This window comes from Schistocerca piceifrons, chromosome 2, assembly GCF_021461385.2.
Source record: "Schistocerca piceifrons isolate TAMUIC-IGC-003096 chromosome 2, iqSchPice1.1, whole genome shotgun sequence".
NCBI lineage: Eukaryota > Metazoa > Arthropoda > Insecta > Orthoptera > Acrididae > Schistocerca > Schistocerca piceifrons.
Window position 1 is genome coordinate 680,258,378 of NC_060139.1, and position 22,910 is coordinate 680,281,287.

A 22,910-nucleotide genomic window follows, 5' to 3' on the forward strand; every position below is an offset into this window, starting at 1 on the left:
GAGATGAGGGAGGAACAAGATTGAGGTTTAACTCTCTGTCATGGACGAGTTTGTAAAAGACAAAGCACAAGCTGTGATTGGGGAGCGGGATAAGAAGGGAAATCGTTGGTGTCCTTTTCAAAGGAACCGTCCTGGCATTTGCCTTAAGTTATTGAGGGAAATCATATGCACACATTCCGTCTCGATAAGCCCAACGATACCGATCGACCACCGTGTCGTCCTCGGCCGACAGGCGTCACTGAATGCGGATATGAAGCGGCACGTGGTCAGCACACAGCTCGCCCGGTAGTTGCCAGTTTTCATGACGGGAGCCGCTACTTGTTAATCAAGTATCTCCTCCGTTGGCCTCATAAGGGCCAACAGCGCTGAACTCCGTAATCTGACGAGAACCACTGCGGTAAGGCAGTTGGTATATTGAGAGAAACCATATAAAACATCAGTATTGATGGCCAAGCCTGAATTCAAATCTTATGTCCTCCAGAATGCGAGTCCAGCTACTTGCCATTGCCCCTTCTCACTGGGTGAAACCTTCTCAGCTGGAACACTTCTACTTGGGCAAACAATAGTTTATTACTAATGTCTCCTCCATCGATAATTCACGGTATAATATGAGTTCTCAATTTGATGCTGCTGGGCTTGACTAACAATTTTTATCTTCCAGAACCAACAACTATGAAAGTCGCCGTGGTGATCGTGGTATGTGCTGTAGCTCTCAGCAGTGCGTACCCTTCTCCCGCGGTGAGTAGAGCAAAATCTTGTTTTTCTTGGCAGGAATGTATAAACTTTTTTGCCCAAATAATATAAGGTGCGATCAAAAGGTTTCCGTTTGAGGGTGTTACTGTAACGTACATGCAAAGTAGTGAGACTCCGATTAAAGGTATATAAGCATCGACACCTAGACAAGGAATCTGTGTAACATTCGTGTCTTTCTGACGTGCCTGTTGTAAATGCGATACCCCAAATGTGTCCAAACATTCTTTTCTTATGTGCCAGAGGACAAACATAGGTAGACAGCCATCGGAGAATGAAGAATGTGTGTGGGGAAGCATGTCTGTCGAAAAATGTCGTTGTAAAATAGTTGATAATGTGCTAGCAAAGGACCTCGACGCCATCTTCGGTCGCGTTCGACACATTATCCAACAGGAGTTAGGCCACCGTAAGGTCTGCACCCAGTGGATGTATCGGGCGTTGAATGCCGAAGAAACAGTAAACTGGATGGCTGTTTGCCTGAAGCATCTGACTCGTTTCAATGACACTACATCGCAAATGTCATAACGCAGAAGTTACGCCACCTCTACTGGGAGCCATCCACGAACCCGCCATATAGTCCTGATCTCTCTCCATGCGATTCAAGACGTTCAAGAGCCGATTCTGCCGGACGAGGAGGGGCAGCAGGTAGTTACGGACTCTTTCACGCAGCAGGGCACGTGAGCGTCGGTGGGACGATTGCCTCAGTAGTCACGGAGATTTTGCCGACTCGCATTCCGATTTTGGACTATACGGCAATGGAACGGAAACTTTTTTATAGCCCGCTTGTAACTTAGAATGTTAGAAATTTTCAATGTTTATCGGCTTTAAAACCCAACGAAAGTTATTTAGGTACCAATAGACACGCGAAACTTCCATGAACTCGCCTTATTCCTTCATTAATATGATTCTACGTATTTCCTATAACGAGACACGTTAATGCAGCCACAAATCGGAAGTTTTACTCGTTTTTAGGCTTTGCACAAACATATTTTTCGAGTACAGCACTCAGTATATTTTGGCACTAGCATATTGTTTGTGAGTGCGTGTTTCTACCAGGATTTGTATTTCGAAAGCTATGAAAGGTCAATAAAATAAAGCCAGGTTCCTTTGGCTAATATGCCTAAACGAAAATCCATCAGCAATGCCTCTTAATGATCTTCTCTTCCTATTTGTTCTCTAAATTTTCTTTCGTTTCCTGCTCCGTAGTAAGTGGCTAATAAGGAATTCGATTGCTGTGTAGTGATCTCAGTTTAATAAAAACTACTGCGCAAAAGCTTTGTCTGTTGAAACAAGTTTAGCTTTGGAAGGGAAATTTAACAGTACTAATAGAAGCGAGCCAGAAATATCAGTGACGCAGACTGCAGAAGAGAATATTTCGGTTTATTATTCCGTGAAGGTGCTCCTGTCTCATCCTTGCACTTCCCCGCGCTAATCGGAAGCCCACTGCCTTTTCGAAAGTGAATATTCCAGAGAACAACTCGGGACGTGCACACATTGTGGACGGTGTTAATTACTTGTGTTACGTCACTCAGGAACCGTACCGAGCGAAGTGGCGAAGTGGTTAGCACTCTGGTGTCGCATTCGTGAGGGCAATGGTTGAAACCCACCACCGGCCATTCCTAAATCGATTCAGGCAAATGCCGGGATGGTTCTCTTGAAAGGGCACGTCTGATTTCCATCCCTGTTCTTCCCTTCTCCGAACTTGTGCTCCGTCTCTATAAACCTCGCTGTCAACGGGACGTTAAACACTGATCTACTTCTCCCACAAACCGTCCATTTACGAAGTTAAGACATTTAGATAACTTGTCGCGAGACAAATCATCTGATTATCACATGATAGACCTTGCGGTACTGTTTAGTGATACTAAAAACTGTAGAATATGCACAGATGTGTAGCTGTGGCAAATCCCAAAATCCAAACTGGTAAGTGAACATACTCGTATGGAAGTGACCTTTCAATACAATTTTTACATCATAATAGGTACTGCTGATTGCTGCAGATGAGGAAGTGTAAGGGTAATGCACTGAAGAGCCAAGGAAACTAGCCGCGAGCACGCAGAAGTGCTGCAACATGACGTGGCATGAACACGACTAACGTCTGAAGTAGTGTTAGAGGGAATTGACGCCATGAATCCTGCAGAGCTGTCCATAAATCCATAAGAGTACGAGCGGGTGCAGATCTCTTCTGAAAAGCGCGTTGCAAGGCATCCCAGATGTGCTCAATAATATTCATGTCCGGGGGCTTTGCTGGCCAGCGGAAGTGTTTAAACTCCGAAGAGTGTTCCTAGACCAACTCTGTAGCAATTCTGGACGTTTGGGGTGTCGCACTGTCCTGCTGGAATTATCCAAGTCCATCGGAATGCTCAATGGACATGAATGCAGGTTATGCTTACGTATGTGCCACCTGTCAGAGTCTAATCTAGACATATCAGGGAGCCGATACCCCTCCAACTGCACACACCCCACGCCAATACAGTGTCTCCACCAGCTTGAACAGTCCCCTGCTGACATGCAGGGTCCATGAATTCATGAGATTGTCTCCAAACCTGTACACGTCCATCCGCTCGATACAATTTGAAACGAGACTCGACCGACCAGGCAACATGCTTCCAGTCATCAACAGTACAATGTCGGTGTTGATGGGCCCAGGCGAGGCGTAACGCTTTGTGTTCTGCAGTCACCAAGGGTACAAGAATAGACTTTCTGCACCGAAGGCCCAATCGATGATGTTTTGTTGAATGGTTCTCACGCTGACACTTGTTGTTGGCCCAGCATCTGTAGCAATTTGCGGAGGAGTTGTACCTCCGACACGTTAAGCGATTCTCTTCAGTCGTCGTTGGTCCCGTTTTTGCAGGATCTTTTTCCAGCCGCAGCGATGTCGTAGATTTGATGTTTTACCAGATTCCTAATTTTCACGGTACACTCGTGAAATTATCGTACGGGAAAATCCCCACTTCATCGCTACCTCGGAGACGATATGTCCCATCGCTCGTGCGTCGACTATAACATCATGTTCAAACTCACTTAAGTGTTGATAACCTGCCATTGTAGCAGCAGTAAGCGATCTGAGAACTGCGACAGATACATGTTATCTTACACAGGCGTTGACCGAGCGAAGTGGCGCAGTGGCTAGCACACTGGACTCGCGTTCGGGAGGACGACTGTTCAATCCCGCGTCTGACCATCCTGATTTAGGTTTTCCGTCATTTACCTAAATCGCTCCAGGCAAATGCCGGAATGGTTCCTTTGAAAGGGCACGGCCGACTTTCTTCCCCATCCTTACCTAATCCAATGAGACAGATGACCTCGCTGTTTGGTCTCTTCCCCCAAATAACCCCAACCCAAACATGGGCGTTGCCGACCGCAGCGCCGTATTCTGCCTGTTTACATATATCTGTATTTCAACGTGCATGGCTGTACCAGTTTCTTTGGCGCTTCAGTCTTTTTCCACAAAAGAAAAGAAAGAAAGAAGAAATCAGTGGGCGCCTCATACACACCATCCTCAGAGGAATGAGCCATTGAAGACGTGAAACTACTGACAAACTCAACAGAACGGCAAGAAAGACATGAAGCGTCAAGAGGAATTATGAATAATGCAGTGTAAATATTACACGTGAAATTCTGAAATACTTCGTTTATGTTCAAGTGCTTTTACCACAACATGTATTTCCTGTAGACACGATGTTTTGCCAATCGAAGTAATGGTGATGCCGTTCTCAAACTTGGTAGTAAAGAGGGGCAGCGGTTGACGCACACGGAAGTGTAACAGATTTCTAAAAACCGTGAAAACAGAGAATATACAAAATATTAAGTGAACTTTCATTTACGGTAAATTAAAACTATTCTGTAGTTGAGTGGTTAAGCTCCAGACTGCGGATCCGAATGACTGGCGTTGGGTCCCTGATCAGCCTGGGGATTTTTGTGCATGTCTTACCACGTGTTTCACCTCTGACAATATCTGCTGATGTGAAAAATACCGAGTTACTCCGTGGTTCGGAGTCCACGTCTAACTGTAGGTCGATCTACAACTGGCTAGATGTCAATTCAAAGATCACAGGAAGGCAAGGATCATCGTTGCTAACGCAACGTGATGTTCAGATCAGCCTTCGCGATAATTAAGGATTCACCATTTTTTACCAACAGGTTGTTGAATATTTTGAACACTGTTGTAGAAAAATGATAACACTTTTTCTTTTGTCATCACTCTTCTGACTGATTTGATGCGGCCTGTTACGAATTCGTCTCCTTTGCAAACCTCTTCATCTCAGCAGCACTTGACCCTACGTTCTCAATTACTTGCTGGACGAATTCCAGTCTCTGTCTTCCTCTACAGTTTTTTCCCTCTACACTTCCCTCTACTACCATGGAAGTTATTCCATGATATCTTCTTCTTATCAGTGTTTTCCATATATTCCTTTCCTCGCCGCTTCCTCGCAGAACCTCCTCATTGCTCACACGTCAGTCTACCCAAATTTCAACAGTCTTCTTTTGCACCACATTTCAAATGCTTCGATTATCTTCTTTCCTGGATTTCTGACAGTCCATGTTTCACTAGCATACAGTGCTGTGCTCCAAACATACATTCTCAGAAATTTCTTCTTCAAATTAGGGCCTATGTTTGATACTAGTAGATTTGTCTTGGTCACGAATGCACTTTTTTCCAGTACTAGTCTGCTTCTTATGTCCTCCTTGCTCCCTCCGTTATGGGTTATTTTGCTGCTAGAAGTAGTACATTTCCTTAATTTCATCTACTCCGTGATCACCTGTTCTGATACGTTTCTCGCTGATCTCATGTCTGCTACGTCTCACTGCTTTCATCTTTCTTCGATTTACTCTGAATCCACATTGTGCATTCATCAGATTGTTCATTCCATTCAGCAATTCTTCTTCACTTTCACTGAGGGTAGCAGTGCCATTAGCGAATCTTATCACTGATATGCTTTCACCTTGAATTTTAATGCCACTCTCGAACATTTATTTTGGCTCCGTCATTACTTCTTCGATGAACTGTATAAAGTAGATTGAACAGTAGGAGCGAAAGACTACATCCCTGTCCTACACAATTTTTAATCCGTTCTCTTCGTTCTTAGTCTTCCACTCTTATTGTTCCTTCTCGGTTCTTGTGCATATTGTATTTTTCCCGTGTTTCCCTAAAGCCTACCCCTAATTTTCTCAGAATTTCGGACATCTTCCACCATTTGACATTATCTAACGCTTTTTCCAAGTCGACAAATCCTATGAATGTCTCTTGAATTTTCTTTGGTGTCGCTTCCATTGTCAACCGCAAAGTCAGAACTGCCCTGCCTTTGCTTTTCATAAACCCAAACTGATCGTCACCTAACACATCGTCAGTTTTCTTTTCCATTTTTCTGTATATTATACTCGTCAATACCCTGGGTGTATGAGCTGTTAATCTGATTTTGCGATAATTCTGGCACTTGTTGGCTATCGAAATCTTCGGAATTTTGTGATGATATTTTTACGGAGGTCAGATGGTATGTCACCACACTCATACAATCTACACACAAACGTGGATAGTCATTTTGTTGCCACTTTCCCCAATGATTTTAGAAATTAGGATGGAATGTTGTCTATCCCTTCTGCCTTATTCGCCCTTAAGTGTTCCAAAACTCTTTTAAATTCTGGTTACGATACTGGATCCCATATCTCTTCTATGTCGACTACTGTTAACACTACAATAATCAATGATTTCTGTAAGACATGTGTTTCACTGTTCAATATTGCTGCATAATTTTTTCATGAAACGTACATGAATAATTACATTTGGGTAAGATGTACAAAAAGGACAGCTAGATGAAGCTTCAGTTTGTTCGTAGATTATTCTCGAATGGTGTATCTGGCAGACCACTCTCCATGAAAGATTGCCATCGGGCTTCAACCCTGGTATGGCTCATAGTTTTAATGTGTTAATACGCTCTAAGGCAAAAAAAGACGCACCGGGCAGGATTTATACAGGTTGGTCACAAACTGAAATGCAAAAAGGTATCGACGAAAAATGCAAAACTGTAAACTTTGCCGGCCGATGGATGAATGCGTGACGCTGCAGCGCAATTTCACCTAGCAGCATGCACGAATAGTAACCAGGGAACATGACAGTACTAGAACATAAAGTCTTTACGAATTCCATTCCGTGTAGTCAGCTAGACAATGATTATGCTTGCAAACAGGCGCGTGAACAATATACGCAGATTTCAGAATTTGAGAGAGAGTAAGTGTAGTCGGACTGAAAGAAGCTGGTTGGAGGACTCGGCGAATCGCTCGACGTTTCAGCAGGGGAGATGCCACTATTGAACGATGTTGGCAGAACTGAGTGAACCGTGGCCGAAGACAATGTCAAGAAGGAAGCGGTAGATCTAAAGAGAGGACAGAACGTGAGAACTGAGCAATCGCCAGGAAGGCACTCAGAGCGCCGGACTGATTATTATCATCGATCCGACGTGCAACTGGTGCTTCCCTTACCACAAGGGCTATTAACAGGCGTACGTTGACCTACGTACGCCAACAGGCCTTTCTGCAGTGATGTCGAGCCTAGAATGTCACGCACAATTGCTTTCAATGATGAGTTGCGCTTCGAACTGAGCCCCGACGACTAGCGAAGACGTGTCTTGAGACGCCAAGTGCAGCGGTGGGCTACGAACCTGGCTGTCGCTCGCCATGCGGTCCGAATACCAGGAGTGATCATTTGAGTGGCATTTCATTTCACAACAAGAACCCCTTTGGTTGTCATCCGCGACACCCTTACAGCATAGCAGTACGTCAACAATATTCTACGGCCCGTTTTGTTGCCTTTCGTGGCAGGCCATCCTGGGCATGCATTTCAGGAAGATAATGTCCGCCCGCACACGGCGAGAATTTCTACTGCTTGCCTTCGTGCTTGCCGAACCCTGTCACCCCAAATAAGAACTCTGGAGCATTATGGGCAGGGCTCTCCCCCAGCTCGGGATTTGGCATTCTAACGCGCTAAGTGGTCAGAATTTGGCACTGTATCACTCAAGAGGACATGCAACATATCATTCATTGTGCATTCGAATAACTGCTTGGCTAAGGGCCGCAGGTGACCCAACGCAATTGAGTAAATCAATAACTGATTTCCTCAATTTTTGAAGTTAGTTCCCTTGAATAAATCATCCAATTTTTCTGAAGTTGTAATCGTTTCTTTGTCTGTCCATGTACATCACATCTATGGATTTCCATCCCATTCGGACAAGTCCTTCGTGGTGCCTCGTTGTCTTTTTTTTTTTTTTTGTCTTGGAGTATATATTCAACCTAGCGTTCATTCTGCGTGCTACACAAGATTTCTGTACCATGACGTCTATGAGTCACATTATAGAAACGTGAAAATGTGGCATATGATGAATAGATATATTCTACATTATATCACCAAATGTTTTCTTTATTCTTAATGCATTAGAATTTATAATTGAATCATTTCAGTAATGCATTTCTAACGGTGAAACCTTATCTATCTAGTGTCTCAAGGTCGCATACGAGGCTTTTGGCTGGTAACTGAGCGGCAGTGTTCAGGGCGTCCTCATTTAATCGCACAGTGACCCAGGGGAAAACTGAGCCAGCACCCCTCAATAACGAGTCAGATGTTGAGCTCAGAAAGAGGTTGACGTGTTAATATTATACATTTTATAGCTTTGGGATTAAGGTTTCCACGCAAAAAGAAAAGTAACAGTGTGAAAGTATTGCGTGAAATGGTAGAAGTTTATTGGGATCACCTTTATTATTATTATTATTATTTATTTGTGCTTCATAGTTTTTACCAAACCGCTTGTCTATCTTACCTAAGTAATCCTTCAAGGTACAGAACGTTTTGCTTAATAGTTAATTTTTGATTGCCTTTTTAAAAAAATCGTTCTAGTAAACTCCTTGCTTAATTTATTGCACAGTTTTTTTACTTGTTAGAAAATGCTGTTTTCATTTCTATGTTTATTCGTTCTTGGTAAATGTCAGGTTCAGCCCAGATATTGTTCCGCAGTTAAGGACAGAGCTTCTGTGCAGAAATTATCAACGTTATTTTGGATGTGCACAACTCACTGGTACACGTACTCACATTGTGTGGTTAAAATCACCATTTTTTAACAGAGCCTTACAATAAACTGTACTGCTGTTTTTGGTTATTATTCTAGGCTCTTTTCTGTAGTTTGAAAACTGTGTTCATATTTTGTGCAATTGTTCCCCAGAAGAAAATTCCATAGATAAGAACTGAGTTTACACATGAATATTATGTACATCTGCATCCATACTCTTCAAACCAACGTAAAATGGATGGCAGAGGGTACTTCTCGTTGTATCAATTATTAGAACTTCTCTTTCACAACGTTCACTTTGGCGGGATGAGGTGGCTCTGACCCGCCTCCGATTTGGGCACTGTCTTCTAACGCACGACCCTCTACTCCTGTGAGGACCTCTCCAATACGTGATGCCTGGGGCATGCAAATCACTTTACGCCACTTTTTAAATGAGTGCATTTCGTTGGATGATAAGTGGGCGGAAGCAAATTTAGGTGGGGATCTGCCCTGATTATTAGATGATGATGAAGAAAATATGGTTAAGCTTTCAAATTTTATTACTGGACTCAGGCCTAAGCTTTTAGGCTGTAGTGTGTTGCAGACTGGTTGGCTCATCCTTACTGTAAGGCCGGCCGGTGTCGCCCAGTGGTTCTAGACGCTTCAGTCTGGAACCGCGCGACCGCTATCATCGCAGGTTCGAATCCTGCCTCGGGCATGGATGTATGTGATGTCGTTAGGTTAGTTCGGTTTAAGTAGTTCTAAGTTCTAGGGGACTGATGACCTCAGATATTATGTCCCATAGTGCTCAGAGCCGTTTGAACCATTTTGAACCTACTCTAAGACGGGTCGCACGAGAGATCTGTAAGAAATATCCTTTGTAGATTGATTGGATTTCTCCAGGCTTCCGCCTGCTTACCTAGCATATGTGAGCTATCACATCCCTACGAGTTACACGCAGATATTTACGAGGGCGTGCTGAAAATTGACGCCGCGTAATTTTTTATGTGAAAAGTCTTAAAGATTTTAGTTAAAACAAACGTTATTAACATTCTAACAGTTCACAAATTTGCAGCTTCTGGCATTGAAAGATTCCGAATTGTAGCGTATAATATGACTATGAAACACAGCTACGTCGGTGCGTGAGAAACATCGAGCTGTTATCCAGATCCGAAATCGAGTTTCGCCATACGTGGAGCAGCCTCTCCTTCAGCATGACAATGCCAGAGCACACACGAGAAAAGCAACGTCTGCAGCAATCCGACGCCCTGGGTTCACTGTCATCGATCGTCCACCGTACAGTACCCACTTGGCCCCATCCGATTTTCATCAGTTCTCAAAACTTAAAGAACACCTCCGAGGAATTCACTTGGACAGTTATGAAGCCGTGCAAGCAGAGGTGAGGCTGTGGCTCCGTCAACAAAGTCAAACATTCTGCAGTGACGGTATCAACAAACTGTTCAAATTACTTACGGGAATGTAGTCTGGTGACGTCGTCGACAACCGACGATGTTTAGACAGGAGCAGACCCTGCCACTTTCAAGGCAAAACTGCAGCAAGCAAGCGCTGTGCAAAAGAATTTAAAACCTCGGGAATGATAACACACACACACACACATACACACACACACACACACACACACACACACACACACACACACACACACACACACACAAACACACACACACTGTAAACACTAGCGCCATCGCAAACCAAAGGTAACCGACGTCAGAAGTTATCGATAGCGAAACAACTTGTTCATTCAGTTTCAACAGCTTCCTTAATAACACTATCCTAATAGTTAGATGTGCTTGCCAGAATTTCCGTCTACGGCCTTTTTACCTAACGCAGAGAGCATTTGGAACAAGATCTAATATTTTGCGGAATTTTGATGTAAAATGTGTTTGTCGATCACCATCTAAGATCAATGTCCATTTAGGTTCGGTAAAGGATGATTCCGGTTTGCATAAGGCAGGTATCCATCGTATTCCTCGTAGTTGTGGCAAGTCATATACTGATCACACTATGAGGAATGTGTGCATAAGCGGCACACATGCTCATAACAGCCGAGCAAACCCGCCGTTGCAGAACGTTGCCTTGGCACTGATCATCCTGTGGGACATAACAACACGGAGATTCTGGCATGCACTTCCAGCCCTTGGGACAGTGTAATTAAGGAAACTATTGAAATTAAATTACCAAGTAACCTTAGGAATAGAGAATGAGGTTTCTGTTTAAATTCTGCATGGAATCCTGCTCTCGCACTTGTCAGAAAACCGAGAGACAGGGCTTATGCTTCATCATCCGTTGATTGTTAATTTCACTATCGATAACTTCTGACGTCGGTCATCCTTGGTTTGTGACGGCGCTAGTGTTTCCTGTGTGTGTGTGTGTGTGTGTGTGTGTGTGTGTGTGTGTTTTATCATTACTGAGGTTTCAAATTCGCTTGCACAGTGCTTAATCGATGCAGTTTTGCCTTGAAAATGGCAGTGTGTGCTCCTGTCTAAACATCGTCATTTGTCGACAACGTCACCCGGATGCATTGCTATAAGTTATTTGAACATTATTTACGCCGAGAGAAACTAAGGTCTCACATCAATAAACTGATCTCTCGTTGCCAAAAATGCGTTCGTCGCCAGGGTGACCATGTTGATAATTAAATATGTAGACATGAAGGATGAAGATGTAGCTCTAATTAAAAAGCTTTTAGTATTCACATAAAAATACTGAGGCATTAATGTTCAGCACGCTTTCGTGTATGAATAGTTCGGTTCCAGTTGTGACTCGTTGATACTGTCGACAAAGAATGCTGATTTTTTTCGTTTTGTGAAGTGCAGAATTTTGTAATTAAACTGGCTGCTGCACACCGATGTCGAAACTGCGTGAATAACATGCTGACGGCATTCTGTTGCCAACTATTTTTGTGTGTTCAACCCACATCCGATGAGAATCAGTATTCATTCCTTCAAGTTTTGTGTCTGTTACGCAGTCTGTAGAGCTGCATCCACATTTAATTTAAGTAGTGTTCGTTATTTATTCCATTTTCTGATAAATTCCTTTGTGGCTTAGATGTTTTTCGCAGAAACCTCGGTAATCTACGTTTGAAAACAGTTCTCAGTGCTTTATTTCCATGGGTAGACTGTCAAAAAAGTTTTATAGCTGCATATTTCATCTCTTTTAGTGCAAAAGTTCATTCATTAAACGGCAGTGCAGATGAGCAGTGGTAATGTAGGTCTGTAGTGGTAATGCAGGCCAGTAGTAGTGTACCTGTGGATATCTCAGACACTGAAGCTGAGATGTACTGTTGATAGCAACTTTTATTAGAGAATAAATAATCTGTGAAGATGTGGTTAGTACTTAGAGCTGCTTAAAGAGATGCCTGCAAGACGTACGTATATGAAGCCCGCACATAATTCTTATTGCTCTCTGTTTCTGCCCAAGTGAGGAATTAACACAAAGTCTGATCCCATAAAGCATCCGTGAATGAAAAAATGCTAAATACACTGATGGAAAAAAATGACAGTGCGTAGAACGAGGTATGTGACACAGACGAAAGTTGGTAAGCGTGTTTCTACACCTGAAAGGTGAGTGTATTCAAATTTAGCGCCAATCACATAACATTTGCCCTTACGCCGCGACTTTGAGGATGCAAATGAGTTTAGCTTTAAATACAGATTATAACGGTCGTGAGTGTTAGTTACCTTTGAGATTGGACTTAGTGAATTGGTATTAGTCAAGAATGCCTTTAAAGCAACAAAGACGCCATTATCAACACGACACAGAGTTTGAACTAGGTCGTGTAATAGGACTACGAGAAGCTGGATGTTCCTTCTGTGATATTGTAGAAAGACTTGGTCTGAATGTAGCCACTGTATGACTGCTGGCAGCTGTGACCTCAAGAACGTACGGTCGCAAGAAGACCGGGCTCAGGACGGTAAGTGCACTACCGAGAGGTAAGACCATCGGATTTGGCGTATGGCTCTGGCGCAACGTACTGCATCTGCAGCAGAAGTTTCAGCTGCAGTTGGCACCACAGTGACACAACGAAGTCTTACAAATCAGTTACTTCAAGGACAGCTCCGAGCCAGACGCCCTGCAGGGAACATTTCACTGACCCCAAAGCACCGCCAGTTGCAAGGTCGGTTGTGCAAGTGAGAGCTTCATTGGAGCGCAGACTGGCGGTCTGTTATGTTTCCTGATGAAAGATGGATCTACCTTGGTGCCAGTGTTGGCCGTGTATTGGTTAGGAGGAGGAAAGTTGAGGACCTACACCTAGTCTGAGTGCGTGCTATACTGGAACTACGCCTGGAGTCATGGTATGAGGTGCGATTTCGAATGTCAGCAGGAGCACTGTCGTAGTTATGTCAGCAGGAGCACCCTGACCGCAAAATTGTACGTTAGTATGGTGATTCAACCTGTTGTGCTGACATTCACGAACAGCAATCTAGAGGCTGTTTTCCAGCAGGATAGCGCTCGTCCACATATATACCACTGTTGTAACACAACATAGTCTACGGAGTGTCCACATATTGCCTTGGCCCACTCGATCACCATATCTGTGTCCAAGCGAGCAAATGCTAGACATCATCATACGATAAACAGCATTAACTGCCCGAGCATTGATCAAGTGCAACAGTCATCTTGCAGCTGTGCAACTCAATGCATGCAAGTCTGGCGGTTACACCTGTTTTTACTGCACTTGCATTTCATATTTGCATTGGATTATCTTGCGTTTACATTAACTTGTGATCATGTAGTGTTAGTCACGTTAATATGTTACCTAGACTAATGTATTCCCGCAATTTCATTACTCTACATTAGTATTTTTTGGTGTTGCCACTTTTCCGTCGTTGTATATTATGCACTGACTTCTACATCTGCTGAGCTAGCAATTACTCTTATTAGCGCACACCTTGTTCCGCAGGAGGACCGTGGCGGGATTGATGTGAACGTGCACCGCGAAAAGGGCGTGGGCACGGTGCTGGACGCCCAAGGCCAAGGCAACATCTTCAGGAGCGACGACGGCAAGACAAGGGTAGACGTGCAAGGCCAGTACGAGCGAGTCATCAGAGGGCCCGCCCGCCACAGCAAGCCCAACTTCTCGGGGGGCATCACCTTCTCGCACAGGTTCTGAGCCCGCCTCGCCGCACCCCGCCGCCCGCCTGCACGACTTGCTGCCTCCAGAGAGAGAGCAGCACTGCGTCCCACGGTCGCTGCTCGTCGGCGCCCGACGTTTCTTCAGAAATGAACTCCGTGTGGATTGTTTCTCCCCATGAGTCTTCTGTTTGTTTCACGCCACCATTTCCTTTGCATTTGCATTTCCTTACATCTGAGACATTATTCAATAAACAGCATTTACCAAAATTCTTCATTTTTTTCTCTTCCTTGCTTGTAAGCATCCAGCGTAATGAAGTCAAGCTGTTCAACAGTTGCTGAAGTAATTTCCGAGGCGCCTCACAGGCGTATGTTCGAAACCTTACTGACTGCACTTTCACTTTTCGTCATTATTCGGCTTTTACGAACTGCTTCATGTAGTGTAGTGCACCTCACTTAATAATCAGATGTCCGCATCTCGTGGTCGTGCGGTAGCGTTCTCGCTTCCCACGCCCGGGTTTCGGGGTTCGATTCCCGGCGGGGTCAGGGATTTTCTCTGCCTCGTGATGGCTGGGTGTTGTGTGCTGTCCTTAGGTTAGTTAGGTTTAAGTAGTTCTAAGTTCTAGGGGACTGATGACCATAGATGTTAAGTCCCATAGTGCTCAGAGCCATTTGAACAATCTTTTGAATAATCAGATGTGCTTGAGGATCTAGATTGGGAAATGAGTCATTGGAAGTACGAGAGCGTGCTGAAAAGTTATGCTTCCGCGTTTTTTACGTGAAATCTCTGAAAGTATTTGAAACAAAATAAATATTTTTAACATTCCACATCTTTATTCTTTAAGCCTACATACAGGATGCCTATTATTGAACTAAATGAAAGAAAAATGTAAATTAGTTACAAACTACGGCGTGCACACACTTTATTCAACATGTAAACGTCACAACAGATATTCGGATTTAGGTTACGAAATGTTCGATATGATTGCCATCATTGGCGATGACGTGGCGCAGACGAATGCCAAAATTTTGCGTGACCCGCTAAAGTGTCGGAACATCGATACTGTCGATGACCTCCTGAATGGCTGTTATCAGCTCAGTAATTGGTTTTGGGGTTACTGCTGTACTCCTTGTCTTTAAAATTGTCCCCCAAAAAGAAGTTGCATGTGTTCAGAACCGGACAATATGGCGGCCAATTGAGGCCCAGGGCAGGGGCCTCTGGGTATCCCAGAGCCAGAAAGTGGTCCCCAAAGTGCTCATCCAGAACATCAAACACTCTCCTGCTTCGATGGAGACCAGCTCCGTCTTGTATGAACCACATCTTGCCGAAATCAGGGTCACTTTGCATAATGGGGATGCTATCGTCTTCCAAAACCTTCACGTATCTTTCGGTAGTCGCCGTCCCATCAAGGAGTATCGGACCGATTATTCCGTTACTGCACACTGCAAATGGTTCAAATGGCTCTGAGCACTATGGGACTTAACGTCTAAGGTCATCAGTGTAGTGTCGGCAGACTTGCCAACACTACGTACACTAATAGAAAGAGGCGGCCAAGATGCACGCGCTAACTCACGCAGGGTGGCGTGAGGTCTGAAACAGGATACGTAATGAATGCTATAAAGAAAAGTACGTAGCTGCTGGAATACTTAACTTTAATCCATCATTTGTATACAGCGTTCTTGATGATACAAGTGAGACTCTCTCTAGATAAATGCAATGTAATGCTAATGGCGCCTTGCTAGGTCGTAGCCATGGACTTAGCTGAAGGCTATTCTAACTAGCTGTTCTGCAAATGAGCGAGTCTTCGTCCGTGTAGTCGCTAGCAAAGTCGTCCGTACAACTGGGGCGAGTGCTAGTCCGTATCTCGAGACCTGCCTTGTGGTGGCGCTCGGTCTGCGATCACTGACAGTGGCGACACGCGGGTCCGACATGTACTAATGGACCGCGGCCGATTTAAAACTACCACCTAGCAAGTGTGGTGTGTGGCGGTGACACCACAATCAGTCCCCTAGAACTTAGAACTACTTAAATCTAACTAACCTAAGGACATCACACACATCCATGCCCGAGGCAGGATTCGAATCTGCGACCATAGCGGTCGCTCAGTTCCAGACTGTAGCGCCTAGAACCGCTCGGCCACCCCAGCCGGACTGGACACTGCAGACCACAATCACCCACTGAGGGTGAAGCGATTTCTCTATCGCGAAAAGCGGATTCTCAGGCCCCCAAATGCGCCAGTTTTGCTTATTGACGAACCCATCCATATAAAAGTGTGCTTTGTCACTAAAACAAACCGTACTAATTCTCATCGTGCCCCACCGCCAACCGTTTAGTTTGAATGTCCTAAAGCTAACCGTTCAGAAGGTATGACGATTTTATTTCACATAGTTCAATAAATGTCACCCTGTATTTATTTTCCAACGCAGTCACCCTGGCGACTAACACATTCTCCCAGTGAGAAACAAGTTCGCTGATATCGTCACTGTAGAGTGTTTGACATTGTTGACGGAGCCACAACCTCACTTCCGCGTGCAGCTATTGATCACTATCAAAGTGTCGTCGTCGATAGCGGTTTTTAAGTTTTGCAAACAGATGAAAATTGGATGGGGCCAAATTGGAAGTGTATGGAGGGTGATCCATGACAGTGAACCAAAGTCGTCGGCTTGTTGCAGACGTCGCAGCGCTCGTGTGGGTTCCGCCATTGTCATGCTGAAGGAGAGGTTGCTCCGTGTGTGGACGAGCTCTTAGAACTCGTGCTTTCATTTTTCTGAGGGTTTCGCAGTACAGCGACATAGTTACATTACACACCGCCATATTACACGTTACAATTTCGGAGTCCTCTAGGAGCCGACGGTTGCAACCCGCGCCATCGAAAGCGGAAAAGTCGACTTCGGAGCCATTACTTTTCAGCACGTCAACGTAGTAGATCACGTTTGCTAACTGGTCGGAAGAAGTGATGATGGAATAAAGAATATATAAAAATGCAGACGTACTTTAAATCTTCAGAAACTTTATCCTTCACGAAATATAGAAAATCAGTGTTCTATGACTAAAATATCAATACCAGTTGTAATCAACTCATAAAAAAACCTGTGTACAACAACTTGTGTGGATATTAAACGAAATGATTAGATTGCCCCAATACTAGGCAAAGCATGTGACTGACTTCTGTCTGTTGTTGGGACAGTGGAGAAATGTATTGTCTGCAAATGATTACAAAACCTTCGAGCGTCACATCGTAGAATATTGATTAAGTGCGTTGAGCCCAAACCCGATAGGACTGGTAAAATACACTGTGTGGACATGAAATGAAATGATTACATCTCCTCAGTACTAGGCAAAGCATGTGGCTGACTTCTGTCTGTTGTTGGGACACTGGAGAAATGTATTGTCTGCAAATGATTACAAAATCTTCGAGCTTCACGTCATAGAATACTGATTAAGTGCGTTTGGCCCAACTCCAATAGGACTGATAAGTTACATTGAACGTATAATAAGAGCGGCACAACGACTCAGGAGACAGTCACAGGAACGTTGAGAAACCAGAACTGGGAGACTCTTAAAAAAATGTCCCTCAAGAGTCTTCTTACAATGTTCCAAGGACCAGTACTAAATGAAGAATCTAGGAGTATACGACAGCCCCCGCTGTACAGCTCTCTGAAGGGCCGCGTAGACGAATTTAAACCGTTTACCTGTCACTCAGCCATTTAAATAGTCATCCTTCTCGTATTCCATAAGCGAACGGTACGGGAAGAAACCATAACATGTTGTACAATGTATTGTACCGTTCACCATACATTTCACAGCCGTTTGCGGAGAACAGGTATAGATGCAGAAAGTAGAGCTGTGAGTCAAAGGCAGTGTAAACTTACTAGGCGCGGTCTTATTGGGGAAATTGTGGGTCTTTCTCTTCGCCTGACTTGGGAGCCCCACGATCCAGTCGGTCTAAGCGACCTACTATCGAAATAAACTGCCTTTAACATCAGAATGTTGTCGAATATCTCTTCGCACGACACACACAAACTAATTTACTTCATTTAATCTTTCATACATGAAACTGTATTTGCTAACCCAAAACACAAAAGGTTTCGTTGTCATGGTCTTCAGTCGGAAAACTTCTTTCATGCGGCCCTTCACGATTGTCGATCTCGTAAAAGTCTCGTGATCTCTGCGTAACTATTGGAATCTGTATCCATCTGAATCTGCTTACTTTAACGTGGTCCTGGTCTTCACCTTCAATCTTTACTTCCCCCCCCCCCCCCCCACCTCCTTCCACTACCGAATTTAATGCAGGATGTTCAAAAAATGTGTCATAGAACTGAAAGTAAAGTGCCTACAATTATACCTGCATTTCCGGAAACCAATACCTGCTGAGGTGGTCCGTTTCACTGGTGGTGATTAAAATGTACTATTCTCTGGTGAAGATCGTCTTGCTGTTTATTGTGCGATGTGTTACCAGTGCTATTGGAGAACGTTACCCTTGCAGACAGAAACTACTGTGGTTTGTACACGATAGTCCACTACCTCGTATTTTAGCAACTCTGCGAGAGCAACTCACTGCAATCGATTCTTCGAGAAATCCGGTAGCATGCTCTCCCCGTTCACCGGACGTGAATCCGTTGGATTTATGGCTATGGGGACATCCAAAGGCACTGGTATATGCCCAACCCATCGACGATGTGCAAACGACACAGGAACCGGTGGTCAAGACATGTGACGCAAATCGGATGGCGCGTGAAGCACAACCGCCATCTTTAAAATCTGACAGCAGCGCTGTGCCACGGAACTGCCGGCAGATAAGATCGGGAAGACCCAAGAGAGATCCAACGCTAAGAATGGTTATGTTGACTTCGTATTTACAGCCGTAATTTGGCTAAAAAAAAACGATAGAATCAAAGACTTTCTGATTTTCCTTCGTAGGTACTTGGTCTAATGGCTCTGGCGGGCGCACGTTTACTGCGTTGTCTAGATTGTCTAGTGCCAAAATAAATAAATAAATCTTTTCAGTACTCTAACTATGAAGACTGTTCCACCGAATCGTCGAATCGGATTTTGGCACTATGAACATGTTGCTCTACCTTCTTTACAGTTTTATATACCTTCGTTGAATTCAGATTTGGTTTAAAATGCATGAGAGTAGCGTCCCTGTTTTTCATCGTTCGGTGTAGCTGAGCTGTGAGCCATACAGCGGGAGCCTTCCTCACTGCAGTTGGACGCAAAGGGAGTGTTTGTTTTTGAGAAGTGGGAGTTTGATAGTAATTTCGCGGATATTCGCCAACTGCAGCGAACACTCTAGTTATTTGCTGCTGTTGAATTTGCGGGAAATCCACTTTTAAACTATCAGTGCCTTAACGTCCCTCCAAGTTACAATGAGTGATTTGGTTTCTTGAAACCGGGCGAGTTATTGAGAGTTATTCATAAAGATAGACAAAATTTCATTAATTTTTTGTTCCTTAAAAAATCTCATTCCAAGACTTCTATTGCCATGTCACATTAGAAAGAGTGAATTGGCTTCAGTCTCTTCATAATTGTTGGTTATCGTGTGCCTACTTAATCATATCGACGGTTGTGAGGCATAGCAGACGGCTCTCCACTGTTATCTAGTGAACGTGGTTCGTGAGTTTTGACAGAGGACTTTGGTATCTGGAAGGGAGGTATTTTCAGAGACTGTGTTAGGGCTTGAGCGGAATACCTCGGTTGTTCACCGTGTGTGTGTGTGCCAAGGAAGTCTACCTTTTTGTCCGCAGCAATTACAACTGCCTTTATGACTGAATTTTTCTCGTCAATTCGCGCTGCAGCCTAAGGAAATGAGTCACACCTAAATTCAATAGTTTTTGCTAAACTACTCTTAAATGCATGAGTTGCACAACGCCAGGGCTGAAGTCCAATGTTTCACTAGATGCTATTCGTGATAGCGCCCCATGTACGTAGTTGAAAACTATGCCTCCGTGAGCATGTCGCTGACGAGCGTTTGTGCATTGGCGCTTGACTCTAAGGTAAGCCGGTTCGAATCCTGGCGGCGATGACAGTATTTGGCCGGCAAGGGGAGGAGGAATGGTGGCGTCAAGCTTCTGATCACGAGTGCCTAAGTCCAGCCTGAAATTCCAAACGTCCTCGCCGTGTGTCGTGCCGTGAGGGAATGTAACACCGTTGATGGTGACCCGATCATCGGACGGAGATGTTAAACTCGGCTGCTGCCTTGGTGTTATTCGAGAGGAGCAGGCTATGTGTCGGCATCGGATTTCACCTTCTTCTGATCATCATCCAACACAAATGTAACACTGCACTATACATTACATTCATCACTCTGGCCTACTCTCTACAAAGACACATGCGTCTCACCGCACACTTATCTATAAGGAAAGGATCCGATGTGCGCGAAAGAAAAACAGCCTTTCCGACAGGCAGCAGACACCAGTCATGGGATGTCCCATCCAACAATGCTATATGACATTTATGTTTTTACATTACTGCATTGAGGATTTTTCTTGCTACCATCTGAATGAGATAGAGCTGACCCTGGAAAGCTGTCGTCTCACGATATTCATACCAGCTTATGCCTAACCCTTCAGATTAAGTGGCAAGCTTTAGCACTCGTGATATGTTAATGATGAAGAATGGTCGTATGGCTGAAGAATAATTAGTACATACATTATCACATGAAAGAAACAACTTTTCTTTACGACACGCAACATTTTTTTTTTTTTTTTTCCCTGAGCACGGTTTCCTTCTGTAAGGATGTCCTCTTATATCACATAATTGTTATAGTATGGCCTTGATTTTGTATTCTTTTTGTTTCTATCTCTTAGGACACACAACTCTCACTATTTTTTGTTGATGGTTCTATGTGACGATATGATGTCCCACGACTGCAATAATTACTAAGAGGAGAGAAGAATACTTCAGCTACGCAAGCGGGTTGTTGTCAATACAATTTTCCATTAACGTGTCAACACCATCCAGTCTTCACCAAGGAATATTATACCGAAGTACACAGGTCGTGCATAGCTTTACTGTGTATACTATGACGAAACAAACCAAAATCAAAGATTAGTTTGGTTCACTATAACTTAAGTACACGAAAATACGCGAACTCTGCAGTCTGCTATAATATTCCAAGGTAACGCCAGAACATGGTGAAAGAAACATATGTGTACGATTCGTAACACGTAAGGAAATGCGTGAGAAATTTTCTACACATAATTGCTCTACAAACTTCGTAAGTAGCTACTACGAAAATTGGTTACCAAATTCCTGAGGAACTGCATTTACCTTCGAATAGGTCTTTGCTTATAAGTAGAGCGTTGTAAACTGTTCGGCATTGTTTTTCGCTGGCTATTTCTGGTATTGTGAGTGCCTGCTTGTACTTTGTCTTCTAGGAAATGATTTTTATCTGCATTATTTAGGACTGCTAACTTCTCCTTCAGCTACTGACTTATGCAGTATCTTTAGTTGCGCAGTAGAATAATTTTATTGCACATATTTAGTTGAGTTCTGTAACAAGTTTCAGCTAGTAACAGCGAATACCCTGTTCAAGAATCACAAGAGGAGGAGGTATACTTGGAAAAGGCCGGGAGATACGGGAAGATTTCAATTAGATTACATCATGGTCAGACAGAGATTCCGAAATCGGATACAGGATTGTAAGGTGTACCCAGGAGCAGATATAGACTCAGATCACAATATAGTAGTGAAGAAGAGTAGGCTGAAGTTCAAGACATTAGTCAGGAAGAATCAATACGCAAAGAAGTGGGATACGGAAGTACTAAGGAATGACGAGATACGTTTGAAGTTCTCTAACGCTATAGATACAGCAATAAGGAATAGCGCAGTAGGCAGTACAGTTGAAGAGGAATGGACATCTCTAAAAAGGGCCATCACAGAAGTTGGGAAGGAAAACATAGGTACAAAGAAGGTAGCTGCGAAGAAACCATGGGTAACAGAAGAAATACTTCAGTTGATTGATGAAAGGAGGAAGTACAAACATGTTCCGGGAAAAATCAGGAATACAGAAATACAAGTCGCTGAGGAATGAAATAAACAGGAAGTGCAGGGAAGCTAAGACGTAATGGCTGCAGGAAAAATGTGAAGACATCGAAAAAGATATGATTGTCGGAAGGACAGACTCAGCATACAGGAAAGTCAAAACAACCTTTGGTGACATTAAAAGCAACGGTGGTAACATTAAGAGTGCAACGGGAATTCCACTGTTAAATGCAGAGGAGAGAGCAGATAGGTGGAAAGAATACATTGAAAGCCTCTATGAGGGTGAAGATTTGTCTGATGTGATGGAAGAAGAAACAGGAGTCGATTTAGAAGACATAGGGGATCCAGTATTAGAATCGGAATTTAAAAGAGCTTTGGAGGACTTACGGTCAAATAAGGCAGAAGGGATAGATAACATTCCATCAGAATTTCTAAAATCATTGGGGTAAGTGGCAACAAAACGACAGTTCACGTTGGTGTGTAGAATATATGAGTCTGGCGATATACCATCTGACTTTCGGAAAAGCATCATCCACACAATTCCGAAGACGGCAAGAGCTGACAAGTGCGAGAACTATCGCACAATCAGCTTAACAGCTCATGCATCGAAGCTGCTTACAAGAATAATGTACAGAAGAATGGAAAAGAAAATTCAGAATGCGCTAGGTGACGATCAGTTTGGCTTTAGGAAAAGTAAAGGGACGAGAGAGGCAATTCTGACGTTACGGCTAATTATGGAAGCAAGGTTAAAGAAAAATCAAGACACTTTCATAGGATTTGTCGACCTGGAAAAAGCGTTCGACCATATAAAATGGTGCAAGCTGTTCGAGATTCTGAAAAAAGTAGGGGTAAGCTATAGGGAGAGACGGGTCATATGCAATATGTACAACAACCAATAATAAGAGGGAATAATAAGAGTGGACGATCAAGAACGAAGTGCTCGTATTAAGAAGGGTGTAAGACAAGGCTGTAGCCTTTCGCCCCTACTCTTCAATCTGTACATCGAGGAAGCAATGATGGAAATAAAAGAAAGGTCCAGGAGT

General features: G+C 43.7%; 1 protein-coding gene across 1 annotated transcript; it reads left to right on the forward strand.

Moving 5' to 3' along the window:
- The first annotated feature begins 672 nt into the window (after window positions 1-672).
- On the forward strand, window positions 673-13,920 carry LOC124775027 (diptericin A). The gene is made up of 3 exons (XM_047249794.1): window positions 673-735; window positions 12,632-12,640; window positions 13,711-13,920. The coding sequence occupies exons 1-3, from the start codon at window positions 673-675 to the stop codon at window positions 13,918-13,920; spliced, it is 282 nt and encodes a 93-aa protein (XP_047105750.1).
- Window positions 13,921-22,910: the final 8,990 nt, after the last annotated feature.

Excerpts from the sequence above, each read along its gene's own strand:
- LOC124775027 (XM_047249794.1), top strand. The coding sequence starts at position 673 with ATGAAAGTCGCCGTGGTGATCGTGGTATGTGCTGTAGCTCTCAGCAGT.